Genomic DNA, 18,235 nt, shown 5'->3' with positions numbered 1-18,235 from the left:
CTTGACCACTGAGCTACCAAGGAAGCCCAGTATATATTATTACATTAACAAAACTAGTAACCAGAAGAGAGCAACAAAGGCAAGAAATAATAATGGGCAACATTTAACTGGGCACTTACTATGTGCCAGGAACTGTAAAAGCCAAGAGCTTTATTTAAGAGCAGCACATTTAATCCTCAAAATTCTAGAGTTAAGCTCTACCATTGGCCCACTTTACAGATGAGAAAGATAATACACTCTGACCTCCTCCTATCAGCTTAGAAATAACTAGTGTGCATCACAAGGAGTTGATATAATTCTAGTCAAAAGCAAAAGGGAAAAAAAGGGGGTACTACAAAATGAAAACGTATTGCATTACTACCTTGGAATTACTACTAGCATCAGAATCAATGACTCTACAGCTCCAGGAAGATGCAGAGGGCCAGCGAGTGACATTTTAAGATAACTTTTATGCCCTCTTGTTACCTCCCTACATGATTTAACAAGCAATGATTCATTTAAATCCGTAAGTTCCTCTGTCGATATGCAACTACCCTTGAAATCACAGGGGTTGCTAAGAACTATGAATTAATAGTGATTTAGTTAGTGATTAGTTAGTGATTTTTTTTTTCTATTTAGGCCAATACTTAACTATTTTAACCTGTCAGGTCATCTGAAAATGTGTTGCTTTTTTTGAGTTTTAATGGGCTCTGGGTTTTAAAAATTTCCTATTGGAGTTCTAAGTTCCAGTCGGATAACCAGCTATGTGGGCTCAGATAAACCACATGACCAGAATTCAGTTTCACCTATAGAATAGGGATAATGCTACATCATACAGAGGCAAAGGAAGGGGAACAAAACATGCAATGGGAAAAAAAGGTGGAACCCCTGCAGTTTGCTATGGAAAGCAGAGTAAACTCTTCACAAGCACAGGCTTATGTCTGTCCAGATCACTTGTGTACCTCAAAACCTAACAGGGTAGTGGGCAGACAGCTGACATTCAATAAATAAATATCTGTTGAACTGAATTGAATTTGTTGATATTAACACCTAGGCCTTCCTTCTCTGGGACAGCATTCTGCTATATCCAGTAAGGTTCAGTATAGATCATTTACATTTTAAGTGAGGGAATTCCCTGCCAGTCCAGTGGTTAGGACTCCAGGCTTCCATTGCTAGGGGCCAGGATTTGATTCCTAGTCAGGGGAATAAAGATCCCACAAGCCACGTGGTGTGCCAAAAAAATCAATTAATTAAAAATAAATAATTAATTAAAAATCAACCAGCTTTTTAAAATGTTCTTTAAAAAGTACTTTGAGAATGTTATGGAACTAAATGAATACAAGTTCTAATTAAATTGCTCTTTTAGAAAATTTCCACATTTTCTCAACTTCCATACTTACCCTGATATATCACAGGAATAGTACCAGTGAAATTCAGTAGGTCTTTCTGGGAACTATCTTTGAAAACTAGAAGAAAAAAAAAGTCCCAAAAAGTGCAATCAGAAGTAGGAAGAACTGTATTATTAATGTGCATGCATGTACATACACACATACAGAAACACACAATTTATAAATACCATAATCTACGAATCAGTAAATACATTGACAAGGGCAGAGTACTAAATGATGTTCTCTTAGAAAGCAGAGCAGGTAGGTGAAAGAACACAGGACTTTGATATTAAATCCCAAGTTCTTGGCCTGCTTTCCTACTTAGAGGTGATGGAAGAAAGTTTTACATATTGAGATATGGGGAAGTCATCCTGGCTCATACATTATTTAACTTAAGCTTTATGCTAACTAGAATAGCCAGTTTTGTGGCCCCTTAAACATACATCGTGTTAAATTTGTTTTAACAGTGAAAGAAAAGGATACACTGTCCAGAAGCAAAGAATGTTTTGAAGACAGAGATAAATGCCTCTCTTCCCTAAAACATCAATGCTAGTACTCCTTCAATGATCAAGTTCCCTTCACAGGTGTCAAGGCCATGTTGATTCACTGTGTGTATGCTCACGAATGTTTTTTTTGAAACCTTGAAGGAATGAACCCCTGTCACATTTGATGCTCTTTGTTCTGACATATAAAACTGTGCTAAAAACCATGCTTCTTCAAACTAGCCCTTCAAAACGTTATGAGAGGCTGTCTCCTAAGCTATGATCCTCAGCTTGGCTTGAATAAAACTCCTTTCTGAACTTCCCTGGTGGCTCAGTAGCTAAGAATCTACCTGCCAATGCAGAGGACACAGGTTCAATACCTGGTCCAGGAAGATACCACGCAGCGCACTGCAACTAAGCTTGTGCACCACAACCACGGAGCGTGTACGCTAGAAACCTCGAGCCACAACTACCAAGCCTGAGTGCTGCAACTACCGAAGCCTGCCTGTGCTCTGCAACAAGAGGAGCCACCACAGTGAGATGCCCGTGCGCCACGACAAAGAACAGCCCCCACGCGCCGCAACTAGAGAGAGCCCACACAAAGCGATGAAGACCCAGCACAGCCATTAAACAAAAAAAAAAAAACAAAAAAAAACACCTCTTTTCTATTCCTATTATAGATTGTTTATTGATTACTTCCAGCAACAGAGGCATGTGACTTGTGGTTAATCTCTTTGACCCTCAGTTTCATCATCTGTAAAATAAAGACTGCATCACAAAGTTGTCACAAGGATCAAATGAGGCCATATGAAAACACATTATAAGTAAAGGATTATAAAATGTGTGGACGCTATCAAATAATTGTCAGGTCTAAGTAACATCAGTTAATAATCACTTTCAGATATCAGATTATAAATTTTATAATCAGAAAAAAAGGTTTTATTTTTGAAAGTGACCTTCCAGAAAGATTACTAATAATCTTTGACTGCTCAAACTCCATTATTCTCAACCTTTTTTCAGTCTTCACATTCCTGAAGCTTCAACTTATCCATCAATAATTGGAACACACTGACGGACAGCTAATGCCCTATTTTCTGACCTGGATACAGAAAACACTACACGTGGTTTCAAACTGTCAAACTGCCTTAGAACAAGGTCCTTTTAAGAGCTCAGTAGCTAACTATACTACTTGGGCAGTGTAAGGAAAAAGTCTAAATAGATTTGATGACTTATCAGAAAGGGAGAAGAGGAAAAGCTAGGCTAACAGAAAACTCAAGGCCAAGAGTGTACATAAGTACATATATTTACCTTGAACTATATGAGTGAAAAATAACAGCGGGTGAAGGGGTCACTCTCAGGCAAAAACTAAAATGGACAGAGGAGTAGACAAGAGATTGTTTCTCAGGGACACAGAACAATCTGGAAATGTGGTACAGAAACTACAGTCATTGTCCAAGCAAATTATTCAAAAAGCCAAAAGAGAAATGATTATAACACATGGCCAACACTGTCTTCAGTAACAAAATGTACATTGGCAATATTAATCCTATAGCTTGAGGGTTTAATGGCACCATAGCTCACTTCTCTAGATGAGAGAAAAGAGATAAAGAATTAACTGGTACAACAAAGCTTTAAATCTATAAGATGAAGGAAGACATCATAAAAGAACATTTATTATTTAAGCAGAGGGCAAGATGAACATGAGAACAAGCTCTAAGCCCATGCCTAACTAGCTGTGTAATCTTAAGCACATTATTTAAACTCTCTGAAAACTGAAGATGATAATACTCACCTCACAGTTCTGGTTGTAAAAGAGTATGTAAAATAATATAGATAAAACATTTGGAAATATATTTGGTGTTCAACAAATAGTAGCTGTTAAATCCCCCATCCCAGGCATTTATGTACCAGATGCCAGGGTGTTATTCAAGAAAGGCAAGAAACAGATGGGCCAGAATCTAATCATTTCTTTCCACACATAAAATTAGCTATTCTTTGGCCATCGCGAAAAAATCTACAAACAATAAATGCTGGACAGGGTGTGGATAAAAGGGAACCCTCTTGCACTGTTGGTGGGAATGCAAATTGATACAGCCACCATAGAAGGTGGTACAGATCAGATCAGATCAGTCGCTCAGTCGTGTCCGACTCTTTGCGACCCCATGAATCGCAGCATGCCAGGCCTCCCTGTCCACCACCAACTCCCGGAGTCCACTCAGACTCACGTCCATCGAGTCAGTGACACCATCCAGCCATCTCATCCTCTGTCGTCCCCTTCTCCTCCTGCCCCCAATCCCTCTCAGCATCAGAGTCTTTTCCAATGAGTTAGCTCTTCGCATGAGGTGGCCAAAGTACTGGAGTTTCAGCTTTAGCATCGTTCCTTCCAAAGAACACCCAGGGCTGATCTCCTTCAGAATGGACTGGTTGGATCTCCTTGCAGTCCAAGGGACTCTCAAGAGTCTTCTCCAACACCACAGTTCAAAAGCATCAATTCTTTGGCGCTCAGCTTTCTTCATAGTCCAACTCTCACATCCATACATGACTACTGGAAAAACCATAGCCTTGACTAGACGGACCTTTGTTGGCAAAGTAATGTCTCTGCTTTTGAATATGCTATCTAGGTTGGTCATAACTTTCCTTCCAAGCAGTAAGCGTCTTTTAATTTCATGGCTGCAATCACCGTCTGCAGTGATTTTGGAGCCCAGAAAAATAAAGTCTGACACTGTTTCCACTGTTTCCCCATCTATTTCCCATGAAGTGATGGGACCGGATGCCATGATCTTCGTTTTCTGAATGCTGAACTTTAGGCCAACTTTTTCACCCTCCTCTTTCACCTTCATCAAGAGGCTTTTTAGTTCCTCTTCATTTTCTGCCATAAGGGTGGTGTCATCTGCATATCTGAGATTATTGATATTTCTCCCACTCTTGATTCCAGCTTGTGATTCTTCCAGCCCAGTGTTTCTCATGATGTACTCTGCATATAACTTAAATAAGCAGAGTAACAATATACAGCCTTGACATACTCCTTTTCCTGTTTGGAACCAGTCTGTTGTTCCATGTCCAGTTCTAACTGTTGCTTCCTGACCTGCATATAGGTTTCTCAAGAGGCAGGTCAGATGGTCTGGTATTCCCATCTCTTTCAGAATTCTCCACAGTTTATTGTGATCCACACAGTCAAAGGCTTGGGCATAGTCAATAAAGCAGGAATAGATGTTTTTCTGGAACTCTCTTGCTTTTTCCATGATCCAGCGGATGTTGGCAATTTGATCTGTGGTTCCTCTGCCTTTTCTAAAACCAGCTTGAACATCTGGAAGTTCACGGTTCACGTATTGCTGAAGCCTGACTTGGAGAATTTTGAGCATTTACTCAGCCATAAAAAGGAACACATTTGAGTCAATTCTAATGAGGTAGATGAACCTAAAGTCTATGATACAGGTAAAGTAAGTCAGAAAAACAATTATCGTATACTCATACACATATATGGAATCTAGAAAGATGGTACTGACGAACAATGGAAAGCTAGTGGAGGTGATGGAATTCCAGTTGAGCTATTTCAAATCCTAAAAGATCATGCTGTGAAAGTGCTGCACTCAATATGCCAGCAAATTTGGAAAACTCAGCAGCGGTCACAGGACTGGAAAAGGTCAGTTTTCATTCCAATCCCATCCCAAAGAAAGGAAATGCCAAAGAATGCTCAAACTACTGCACAATTGCACTCATCTCACATGCTAGTAAAGTAATGCTTAAAATTCTCCAAGCCAGGCTTCAGCAATATGTGAACCGTGAACTTCCAGATGGTCAAGCTGGTTTTAGAAAAGGCAGAAGAACCTGAGATCAAATTGCCAACATCTGCTGGATCAAAGAGTTCCAGAAAAACATCTATTTCTGCTTTATTGACTATGCCAAAGCCTTTGACTGTGTGGATCACAATAAACTGTGGAAAATTCTGAAAGAGATGGGAATACCAGACCACCTGATCTGCCTCTTGAGAAACCTGTATGTGGGCCAGTAAACAACAGTTAGAACTGGACATGGAACAACAGACTGGTTCCAAATAGGAAAAGGAGTTATGTCAAGGCTGTATATTGTCACCCTGTGTATTTAACTTATATGAAACACTGGGCTGGAAGAAGCACCAGCTGGAATCAAGAGTGCTGGGAGAAATATCAATAACCTCAGATATGCAGATGACACCACCCTTATGGCAGAAAGTGAAGAAGAACTAAAGAGCCTCTTGATGAAAGTGAAAGAGAGTGAGAAAGTTGGCTTAAAGCTCAACATTCAGAAAACTAAGATCATGGCATCTGGTCCCATCACTTCATGGCAAATAGATGGGGAAACAGTGGCTGACTTTATTTTTTTGGGCTCCAAAATCACTGCAGATGGTGACCACCACCATGAAATTAAATTACTCCTTGGAAGGAGAGCTATGACCAACCCAGATAGCATATTAAAAAGCAAAGACATTACTTTGCGAACAAAGGTCCGTCTGGTCAAGGCTATGGTTTTTCCAGTAGTCAAGTATGGATGTGAGAGTTATAAAGAAAGCTGAGCGCCAAAGAATTGATGCTTTTGAACTGTGGTGTTGGAGGAGACTCTTGAGAGTCCCTTGGACTGCAAGGAGATTCAACTAGTTCATCCTAAAGGAGATCAGTCCTGGTGTTCATTGGAAGGACTGATGTTGAAGCTGAGACTCCAATACTTTGGCCACCTGATGTGAAGAACTGACTCATTTGAAAAGACCCTTATGTTGGGAAAGATTGAAGGCGGGAGGAGAAGGGGACGACAGAGAATGAGATTGTTAGATGGCATCACTGACTCAATGGACATGAGTTTGAGTAAACTCCAGGAGTTGGTGATGGACAGGGAGGCCTGGCATGCTGCAGTCCATAGAGTTGCAAAGAGTTGGACGTGACTAAGCGACTGAACTAAACTGATACGTAAAATAGATAGCCAAAGGGAATTTGCTGTATGACTCTGGGAACTCAAACGGGGCTAGCAACAACCTAGAGCTGTGGGATGGGGAGGGATGTTCAAGTGGGAGGGGGCATGGGTAAACCTATGGCTAATTCATGTTGATGTTAGGTAGAAACCAACACCAGGGACTTCCCTGGTGGCCCATTGGCTTAAGACTCCATGTTCCCAATGCAGGGTGCCTGGGTTCAATCCCTGGTTAGGGAATTAAGGTCCCATATGCCACAACTAAGACCTGGTAGAGCCAAATATATTCATTAAATAAATAAATAAGAATTAAAAAAAAAAAAGAAACCAAAACCATACTGTAAAGCAATTGCCTTCAATTAAAAATAAATTAATTAAAAACAAAACAAAAATTAGCTATTCCTAAGAAATACTTCAATTAACACCCCAAATTTCCCAATACATGAAGCTGAACTAGATATATTTTCTTAACTCAAACTAATTCAAATACAAAACATACTCATATAGAATAAAGTTTTCAAAACTCTGTGCTTTGACTAATTCATAAGTCCTGAAATCAATTTAGTCAGTCTTAATCACCATTTGTTTTCAAATGGGATGGAATAGAAAATGCCAGAGTGTACATAATATTTTAGTTATGTATACATGGGATTATGATATAAAATGGATTTCCAAGTGTGGGCTGGGGTCAGAAATTTTGAAAGATGAAGAAGTAAAATCTTTCTCAGGTAACCAGACTCTCTATATTAAGCTAAAAAGATAACTAAAACGTTATTAATTTATTAGCAACCATATATGTGATAAGCAAAATAATGGCCTCTGAAGATGTCCAAAACTCTAATCCTTGGAACATATATATATATATATATATATATATATATATATATATTACCTTGCTTGGCACAGAAACTTTTTTAGATGCAATTAAGCTAAGGACCCTGACAATTTCCCTGAGGAAATTATCCTATATGATTAGAGTGGATCTAAGCTAATCACATTTGGTTCTTTCTTTTTCATTATTTATTTATTTTTCACTGTGCTGGATCTTCATTGCTGCACAGCATTTTCTCCAGTTGTGGCCAGTGGGGGCTACTCTCTAGTAGCAGGGCGTGGGCTTCTCACTGCAGTGGTTTCTCTTCTTGCGGAGCATGGGCTCTAAGGCATGTGGGCTTCAGCAGTTGCAGCACATGGGCTGAGTAGTTGCGGCTCCCAGGCTCCAGAGTACAGGCTCCATAGTTTGGTGCATGAACCCATGCTCCCTGCATTGGCAGGCAGATTCTTTACCAATGAGCCACCAGGGAAGCTCCACAATTGGTTCTTAAAAGCAGAGAACCTGGGTTTCCCCGGTAGTCCAGACAGTAAGAATCTGCCTTGCAACACAGGGGACACCAGTTCAATCCCTGGTCTGGGAAGACCCCACATGACACGGGGCAGCTAAGCCCACACGCCACAACTACTGAAGCCTGAGAGCTCCAGAGCCCGTGCTCCACAGCAAGAGAAGCCACCACACAGAAAAGCCCAAGCACTGCAACTAGAGAGCAGCCCCTGCTTGCCGCAAGCAGAGAAGGCCCGTGCGCAGCAATGAAGACCCAACACAGCCAAACAGATTAAAAAAAAAAAAAAAATTTTTTTTTAAAGCCGAAAACCCTTTCTGTGGAGATTTGTGAAGGATGGTCAGAGAGATGCAAATTGCTAGCTTTAAAGATGGAGGAAGGTGACTCTGAGCCAAAGAATATGGGCGACCTTTAGAAACTAAAAAAGGTAGAGTCTTCTTTGCCTTTTTTCTTTTTTTAATCTCCCAGAGCCTTCAGAAAGGAGCTAAGACCTACCAATATTTCCAACCTACAGAGACTTATGCTGGGCTTCTAACTTACAGAACCGTAAGATAGTAAATTTGTTTCAAGACACTAACTGTGTGCTAATTTGTTACAGCAGCAATAGGAAACTAATACAATACAAATTTTATTAACTTCAAGTTTCCTTAAAAACCACAGGTCATAAAGTGTAGCTCAGAATCAGGGGATAAGAGAGAGAAATGAGAAATTATAACACAGTTATAGCTCTCTAAGAACAAATAATTAATAGTTTAATAATGCAGCAAAAACTAGAGTAAATGATTCTTACCGTAAGTGTCCATGGAATATCTGAAATGTGGGAAAAACATGTTTACGTTCTTCAGTTCTTCCACAGTTAAATCCCTGAACTTGTACTGAAAAGAGAAAAATGAACACAGAATAAGAATAAAACTATAGGCAATGGAATAATTACAAATTAACATTTAACTGAACACTTACTATGGGCTAGGCCCTGGGCTCTGAGTTTTACAATCATGAATAGTATTTGCTTTAATAACAACCCTGTGAAGTAGGTAGGGCTTATAACTGCTCGACTTTATAGAAAATGAAAGCTAGAGAATCAAAATAACTTGCTGAGTTAGATAGTAAGTGAAACCAGAGCTCAAACCCAGGGCCTGGGCCTTTAATATCTATATGAAATTACACTCCTGATATCACTGTTAAAGATCCACCTCTCATGCCTGAATACCTCATTCACTTGAGATATCTTGAATTTCCCTTCCTGGTACTATAACTGGGTTTCAAAGAAAGAACAGAAAGCATGCAAGGGTTTGCAGTCAGGCTGAGAGAACTGCCTCCTCATTCATCCAGATGTAGTCTCAGAAACACTACCTTGGTTGCCCTGTGGGTAAAATCATTTAACTTCCTTGATCTTTTCTCATTGGCAAAGAGAAGGAGACTCCTACACTCCACATCTTAGATTTGTGCTAGGGATTAAATGAAAAAAAAAAAAAGTATATTAAGAGCCTATTACCATTCTGAAAATGAAATTGAGAAAACAATCAAAAAGAATAAAATACTTAGGAATACATTTAACAAGATTCAAAACAGACTCTAAAAACTACAAAACATTGTTGAAAGAAATTAAAGTGAGTCTAAGTAAATAGAAAGACATCCCTTGGTGCTACCTCAGAAAACTTCATATTGTTAAGATGGCAATAGTCCCCAACAGACTCAACGGTCAACAATCCACATTAAAATCCCAGCTGACTTTTTTTTTTGCTCATTTGCAAAAATTCACATAGTGATCTTAAAATTCATATGGAAATTCAAAGAACACAGCCAAAACAATCTTAAAAAAGAACAAAAAAAATCAGAAGAGTCATACTATAATCAAAAGACAAGCTACAATAAGAAAGACAGACAACATGTGGGAGAGGATGAGGAGGAATAAGAACCGTGCACACACACCGCTGCTGGAGGTGGACCGCGGCAGCTGCTGTGGAAGCGCCTGGCAGTTCTTCAGAAGATTAAAGAAGCGTCACCACTGTTGTTGCGTAGTCGCTAAGTCGTGTCTGACTCTTTGTGACCCTATGGACTTAGCCCTCCAGGCCCCTTTGTCCGTGGGATGTCCCAGGCCAGCATACTGGAGTGGGCTGCCATTTCCTTCTCTGGGGGATCCTTCCAACACAGGGACCGAACCCACATCTCCTGCAATGGCAGGCGGATTCATTACCACTGAGCCACTAGGGAAACCTGTTCGAGTTACCATATGACCTAGCAATTCCACTCTGAGGCATACACCCAAGAAAAATGAAAACATGTCCACACAAAAACTTGTGCACAATTGTTCATAGCAGCATTATTTATAACAGTCAATCAGGAAAACAATCCAAACGTCCAGTATGATATATCTATAAAATGGAATTCACCCACAAAAATGAATAAAGAACTGATATATACATGGATAAATCATGAAAACATTATACTAAGTGAAAGAAAACAGACAAAAAGCCACATATTAAATGACGTGCATATAAAGTACAAAAATTGGCAAATCCATAGAAACAAAAAGTAGATTAGTGAGTGCCTAGGGCTGGAGGTGACTAGGAGAAAATCAAGAATAACTTCTAACAGATCCTGTTTCCTCTCTCTGAATCTTTTTTTTTTTCCATGTACAAGATCAATTTTTCATTTGCAAGAGATATAGCTCTACCACCTGGAAACTTCAGCAGTTAAGTATGAAAATCTCATGATTAACATTTGTAAAAGTGAGGTTTTAAATGAAATGTGTGTACAACCGTAAGTGCAGACAGGAAATGATGAATCGACAGCATATCTAAGTTACAGAAAGGCCTCGGAAAAGAGCTGTCTACAATTTATGTTAGAGCCTAGAACGGTATAGGAAAATAGAGGGAAGAAGGAAGGTCATTTTAGGAGAAGGTCATTTTGTTTTGGGGAAAAAATTTGGCAGAAGAAAAAGCATATCATTTATTAACAACTAAAAAACAGAAAACTCTTACTCATCTTTGTATGTTCCCCACAGCAATTTGCACAGGGCATGCCTTCAATAAATGTAGGCTAACTGGATGGCAGCCAGCAAAGAGACAGAGTCATGCAAGTAGAGTGGATATAGAAAGCAATTATGATCCACAGGGGCATCAATCACTAAGATCACTAAAATAAAGGGTCGATCAGTATTAACTACAGCAGGGTAAACATGAATCCCAGATTCAGTGTTCCTGATTCAGTGAAATCAAAAGTGAATGAAATCATCCCAATTCTAAACACTAAACAAATGTACAAAAAGCTGCACGGATGTCACTTGGATTACACATTTATTATGAATCATATCATTTCTCTTTTGTTTTCTATTTGATATTATATGCTGTTTTCTACGTTCTTAACATCCTCTGAGAATATAATAATTAATGGCTGCATAGGGATATATATTAGAATTGATCTAATTGCAAAGTAATATGAAAGTCTGTTGAAAAAGAGCAAAAGCACTCTTTGTTACGGCTTGAAAACCCAAGTACCACTACTAGTCAAATAGGTGATTTTCATTCTTGATGAAAAAGATCTATTTTATCTGTTAAAATATATATATATATTACGGAAAAATCCCTAGAGGTCCAGTGGTTAGGACTCCATGTTCTCACTGCCATGGGCCCAGGTTCAATCCCCTGTTGGAGAACTAAGATCCTGCATGCCTTGCAGCATAGCCAAAAAAGAAAAAAAAAAGTCATGTCACTTTTAGTCTATATGAAATAGAGTATCTTCTTAGTGTAATAGTAAATATAATCCATGACTATTAACGCATAATCCATTACTATTCCTATACCACCTAAGAGAAGTCTGTGTAACATTCTATAAAGATATACCTCAGACAATGCCATTTGCTTAAAGGGTGCAAGCAGCAAACTAAAGAGGAAAACTGGCCCATGAAATCCTAAAACTAAAACAATTATACTATCATAAAAATCATTATGACTGGGGTTTCCCTGGTGGCTCAGTGGTAAAGAATCTGCCTGCCAATGCAGGAGACATGGGTCCGATCCCTGTTTGCACGTGCCACGAACAACTAAGCCCACGTGCCACACTACTGAGCCTGTGCTCCAGAGCCTGGGAGCCACAACTACTGAACCCACGTGCTGCAACTGCTGAAGCCCATGCGCCCTAGAGCCGTGCTCCATAGCAAGAGAAGCCACCTCAGTGAGAGGCCCATGCACCTAAACTAGAGAGCAGCCCCTGCTCACCGCAACTAGAGAAAAGCCTGTGCAGCAATGAAGACCCAGCACAGCCAAAAATAAACAAATAAATAAAATTATATATTAAAAAATGGGTACAACTGAAAAATTGAGAAGTTACTAACATTCAATCTTAATCTGCTCCACTGCAGTATGCTTATTTAGTAGACTGATATTTATGAACATCAGAGTACTCCTGTATGACACTGCTCAAATGTTGGACACTGAGGAGTATTTTATGGCATCATTTCATTTTTTTAAACAAATTAAGCATTAAGGAATCTTACAAATTAAGTCCAATCCTATTATGAGTGAGCAAATCTAGGTTAAGTTACCTATTCAAGGTAACTCAGCCAGGGAAGGTAGAAACAGAAATTAGGGAACCAGAAAATCTTTCCAAACCTAGTATTTAATATATACTAAAGAATATTATATATATATATATATATACACACACACACACACACATAAACATATATGTACATATATACACATTTTGAAAAATAAACACTTATAAACCAACCTACCCTCCAGTGTTGTCCAGCAAAACTTTCTGCCATAATGGAAAAGATCATTGTGTGTGCTGTTGAATACAGTAGCCACATGTCGCTACCGACACTTGTGGCTGGTGTGACTTGAGAAACTCAATTTTTAATTTTATCTAACTTTGATGAATGTAAAAAGCCACATGTGGTGACTGGCTACCATATTACTGGACAGCACAGACCTTTCCAATCCCATCACATTTGTCTGGGTTTTTCTTCTCTCAACCATTCAACTGCCTACCTTAAATTGTATAGTCATATTCCTCTGCCTTTCCCCCTCCATAGTTTTTATCATATTTGTGTGCATCCTTAAATACCACTCTCTATTGCTTAGCTGCTTCTTGGTTTAATTAAAATATAATTTTGTATATAATCTCCAATTTTTTTCCTGAACATACTGTTTCTAAGGTTCACTCCTATTGCTGCATGTTGTAGTATTTCATTCATTTTCACTGCTGCAGAGTAATGTTTTCCATTGTGTGAATGAGTATAGAACAAACTATCTTTCCATCAATGAACATCTGGATTGTTTCTAATTTTGAATTATGAATAATTCTGCAAATGTCTCTTGCTTCATATATTATGAATCATCTATGGTATCTACTTAGATGTAGAAGGGCATAAAATAGACATAATCAAATTAATTTTAAAAAGCCCAAGCTGTTTCCCCAAATGGTTAAATAACCATTTAACCAACAGTGGGGCTTCCCAGGTGACACAGTGGTAAAGAATTAGCCTGACAACGCAAGAGACCCCTGGGTCAGGAATATCTTCTGGAGGAGAAAATGGCAACCCACTCTAGTATTCTCGCTGGGAAAATCCCACGGACAGAGGAGTCTGGTGGGCTACAGTCCATGGGGTCGCAAAGAATCAGACACGATTGAGCAACTAAGTCACCCACATAGTGAGAGAAAATGGTGTTTTACCATGGTCTCAATTTGCTTTTCCATGGTTACTAATGGATTGGGCAAACACTCATTTCCCTGTTGTCTTCTTTTATTTTTCAAAAAATGATTATTCATGCCTTTTGTCCAATTTTGTATTGGTTTTAATATTGATATGTAGGCTAATTTATATATTCTGGATACCAATACTTTCTCAATTATGCATTGCAATATTATTCGCCGTTTGTATTTTGCCTCTTCACTCTCTTCATGGTGTCTTTTTATACATAAAAGTTCTTAATTTGAATGCAATCAAATTGATCAGTCTCTTCTTTGAGTATTTTACATCTTGTTTAAAAAATGTTTGCATACTCTGAGTACATGAAGATTCTTCCCTCCATTTTATCTCTATATGTTTTAAAGCTCATCTCTTATACTTAAATCTTTAATCCATGGGGAATTTTTAGTTATTTAGTAAGGTCTAATTTCATTTTCTCCAACATGGATAATCATTTGTCCTTGTATTCTCCTTTCTGTAATTTTCTGCAATGCCTCTTCTGTTTTATATAGCATTTTCAAAACATATGTGAACATGATTCTAAGCCCTCTAGTCTGTTCCCCTGGTTAATCAGTGTATCCTATACCAATACCACACTAAGTCTCAATTACTAGTCTCGACATCTGGTAGAGCAAGCCCCACACTTATTCTACTGTACGAATGTCAAGATTATTCTTGGCCTTTTGCCCTTCCAAATGAATTTTAGAATCAGTTTGAAAAATTCCCAAAATACCCTGTTAGAATTTTGATTGGAATTGCATTGACTCTACAGATCAATCTGGAGAAAGCAGATATCTTCATAGCCATGAAGTTGGAATATTTATCTAGGCGGGAATATTTATAAGGTTTCCTTTGTTTTCAAGAAGATTTCTCACGTTCTCCATACAGTTGCTTGATTTTAATGTACTGTTCACAAAATTTGCAGCACTAAAATTATTTCTAAATATTAAGTTGTTATATTATTTGCCTACTTCAAGGACTAAGGAACTTTGGAAATATCTGCTAGACTGACTTGTTTCTAACTGGTTTCCTTAATTTACATATCCAACAGACATTTATTAAGCACCAATGTGCCAGACTATCCTATGCTATGCTAAGTCACTTCAGTCGTGTCCGACTCTGTGCGACCCCATAGACAGCAGCCCACCAGGCTCCCCCGTCCCTGGGATTCTCCAGGCAAGAACACTGGAGTGGGCTGCCATTTCCTTCTCCAATGCATGAAAGTGAAAAGTGAAAGTGAAGTCGCTCAGTCGTGTCGGACTCTTAGCGACCCCATGGACTGCAGCCTACCAGGCTCCTCCGTCCATGGGATTTTCCAAGCAAGAGTACTGGAGTGGGGTGCCATTGCCTTCTCCGAGACTATCCTATGCATCCTCAACTCTTCTGCTCCAACCCTTGAGAAAATCACTGTCTCTCTTTTATCTTTTTCCTGCATTCCAGTCCCACCAAAATTATGAAGTTTTTTCTCGTCTCAACTTCAGCAATTCTTCCCCCTGGACAATACACCATGCTCTCCTCATTGAAAAACTTGATAGAGTGGTTCTTTTAATTTAATATTCTCTGAAGAGGAGCCAGAAAGCCTGTAACCCTAGGTACGATGATATTTCTTTTCCTACAAGACCTACACATCTGTCACAATAGATAAAATCATCCAAATCAGACATATAAACAATTTCAATCAAAAAGACACGAACCCAACAAAAACGTCACAAATGTACGCTTTCCGCATTGGGAAGTCTTAAAAAGCGTTATGAATCACTGAACTAAGAAACTGGTGGAAAAGTTTGCCTCAGATTGTACACTGGTGGCGAATCAGACAGCCTGGACTAAGAGCCTGGTGTAACATGGAATCTGACCTTAGTCATGTCCTAGAATTGCAGGTCAGACTTCTAGGTCAGCCCTCCCAGTCAACCCTTCAACGTTAAGAGGATCTCTTCTGGGCCTTCCAACCCTGTTTTCATTCCCAAATCTACACCAGTCTTGCATTTACCGCAGTTACTCAGCACCCATGTCGTTGTCAGGCACAGGGCTAGATGAGGGAATAAATATAGCACTGTCTGTGCCGCCATGAAGTTCCCTTCAAAGAGTAAGGTCTGCATAGAAATAATTACTCCACGATGTGATAATCGATATATCCGAAAGCAAGGAGAGAGGAGGGAGTGATTCTATCTCCTAGGGAGTAACATCTGAGTCCCAAAGAATGAACCCTCAAGTCAAAAACAGAGGGGTGTGGGTGGGGGTAGGCCGTTTCTGCTGAGAGAAAGGCGTGGTTAAAGAGATAGGCGAGTGCTGGACGCTGAGACAGAGAAGCTGGTGGCGTGAGAAGGTGTAAGAGCGGGTGGAGGTTGGGAGGATCTCAGAACTGCTGGGGGAGCCAGAGCCGCGGCCGCACCGCACCCATTCCCCGCAGCCGGCTTCAGGCCAGCCCACCCTGGCTCCGAGCCCCGAGAAAAGCCCGTAAACGCCCCGAGGAAGTAGGCCGGCCACGGGCGGACGCCCCGGGACCCCGGCGCCCCAGACCCTGCCCGGCCGGCTGCCCGCACCTTGCCAAGGAGTCGCCTGAGAGCCTCGCTGTCGAACTCCATCTCCAGCCAGGACCGCGAGACCGGTTCCGCGACCCCAGCCCCCGATCTCCTTCCGCACTTTCCCTGGACGGAGGCTGCTGCGGACCAAACTTCCCGAGCGGTCCTAGACCCCGCCCCTTCCCAGGCTCGAACGTCCACCCGCGTCCAACGCCCTGGGCTCAGCCAGGCTCCGCCCGAAGTCTGATCACCGTTCCGCGGAGAACCGTGAGCGCCCACGGAACCGTGACCCGGCTTGCTGGAGGGAAACTTGGGGACATCTGTGAAGAAAGGAATAGGAAGGACCCGAGGAGAGGCAGTAAAGGAGGTAGAAGATATTGGCGCTGTTCTGGGGAGAGAGTTTCGAGAAGGATGTATTAAATTTGGCCGAGTATCGAGAAAGATCAAGACCCCCGAGTTATAGTTGCATTTAGAAAGGAAGAGGTAATGAAACTTCAAAAGCAAATCCTCGGGGGGGCTAGACAGGAAAACGGAACAGGTCTAGAACCTTGTTAAAACTGGGAGGTAAGACAGCTGAGTGAGGGTTGTGCAACGTGGGGGAAGGGGTTGGCTTTGCGGGACGGGGCGGGGCAGAGCATAACCACGCTGGTGGCAGAAAGAGGGAAAAAGTCAAGTGACAAAAAGATTTTGAAGACAAAAGTAGGAGATTCGTGGATAAGGTCATCTGGAGCCGTAAGACGAAGAGATGCAATTTGCTGGCCTTGTTTGGTCTGCTTGAATGAGTTTCTTACCAGCTTACCCTGGTTTGAGCCAGTCTCCAGAGCTTCTATTGTAACTCTAAAGAGGTTGTATGGGCAGGAGGGTGATTGTATTTATAGGAAGAGCCAAAGGTAGGAATACTGTGACTGTTTTTAGTAGATGATGATGAAAGGTTGGAAGGAGCACTTATTTATTCAACAAACTTTTGTTGAACATCAGCTATTTGCTAGATACTGTTGGGGAGGAAGAAATTTTCCTCTATTCTTGTAGCTTCTTCTCGCTGGTCTAAAAAGTAAACTGACACCAGACAGAAAAACAGGAGAAAATCAGACTAAAATTAATAACACATACCTGGGAGAGACCCAGGAGAACTGTGAGTAACCATAATGGCTGAAGCCCCCACCTTAAATACCATCTTCAGCTTTTGCCTTTGCAAAAGAGGATGTTGGAGGTTGTGGTTTGAAACCTCAAAGGGGAGACAGTTTACATGGAGACGAAAAGTAAATGTTTGATAGACAAATATTTGCTGAGCCTTGCAGAGCCTAGGAGACTCTGACTTCTAGGCTCTGCCCAGTTACTCCCACCACGCCTAGCTCATATTCCTTGCGGGTGATAGCTTAACTGGGGAACAGACCCTCTATCTAAAACCTTTGAGACAGTTAGGGGAAGGTCAGAGATTCTTCCTGAGTCTCTTGGGCTTTAAAAATAATCATCGTAAATTAATCCTCCTACCAAAGGGACACATTTTAGGGTGGCAAATTTTGCTCCCCTACAGTATTGTTCTAGATCTGATGATAGAGAAGTAAACAAAATAGACAGAAGTATTGGCAGTCCTCAGGGTGTCATTCTTTTATGAGTAAGAGCAAAACAATTAATATAATAAGTAAATGAAACCATATGTTGAAGTGATTACATGTCGTGGGGAATAGATTTTTAAAAGGCAGGGTAAGAAGGTAAGGGTAGGTCTCCCTGACAGACTAAGCATTCCGTGTTAGAGAACATCCAGGGCCTTTAGACAGGTGTGTGCTTGGGGAAACTCAAAACTGCAGGGAGACCAGTGTGGCTGAAGCCAAATGAAGAGGTGAGGAAGCAGAAGTAGCAATTCAAAGAAACACGGGGGAGCCACAGATGG

General features: G+C 40.5%; 1 protein-coding gene across 9 annotated transcripts in view; it reads right to left on the bottom strand.

Annotated features, from left to right (window-relative positions):
* The window catches only part of UEVLD (UEV and lactate/malate dehyrogenase domains), a 58,092-nt gene extending 41,577 nt beyond the window's left edge, over positions 1–16,515 (bottom strand). For 4 of the 9 annotated variants that reach the window (XM_044943499.2, XM_044943500.2, XR_006551343.2 and 1 more), the window contains exons 1-3: positions 16,366–16,515; positions 8,915–8,999; positions 1,380–1,445 (exon numbers count right to left, since the gene is read on the bottom strand). In XM_044943499.2, the coding sequence (XP_044799434.2) occupies positions 1,380–1,445; positions 8,915–8,999; positions 16,366–16,407 (193 nt within the window). In that variant the 5' untranslated portion in view covers positions 16,408–16,515. Of the gene's footprint in view, positions 1–1,379; positions 1,446–8,914; positions 9,000–9,477; positions 9,573–10,056; positions 10,243–16,365 lie in introns of those variants that run through there. The other 5 variants (XM_006056071.4, XM_044943501.2, XM_025286303.3 and 2 more) reach the window with 4 other exon arrangements.
* Positions 16,516–18,235: the final 1,720 nt, after the last annotated feature.

Source organism: Bubalus bubalis, chromosome 5 (assembly GCF_019923935.1).
Source record: "Bubalus bubalis isolate 160015118507 breed Murrah chromosome 5, NDDB_SH_1, whole genome shotgun sequence".
Taxonomy (NCBI): domain Eukaryota; kingdom Metazoa; phylum Chordata; class Mammalia; order Artiodactyla; family Bovidae; genus Bubalus; species Bubalus bubalis.
This window is presented reverse-complemented; position numbering and strand designations above follow the sequence as displayed.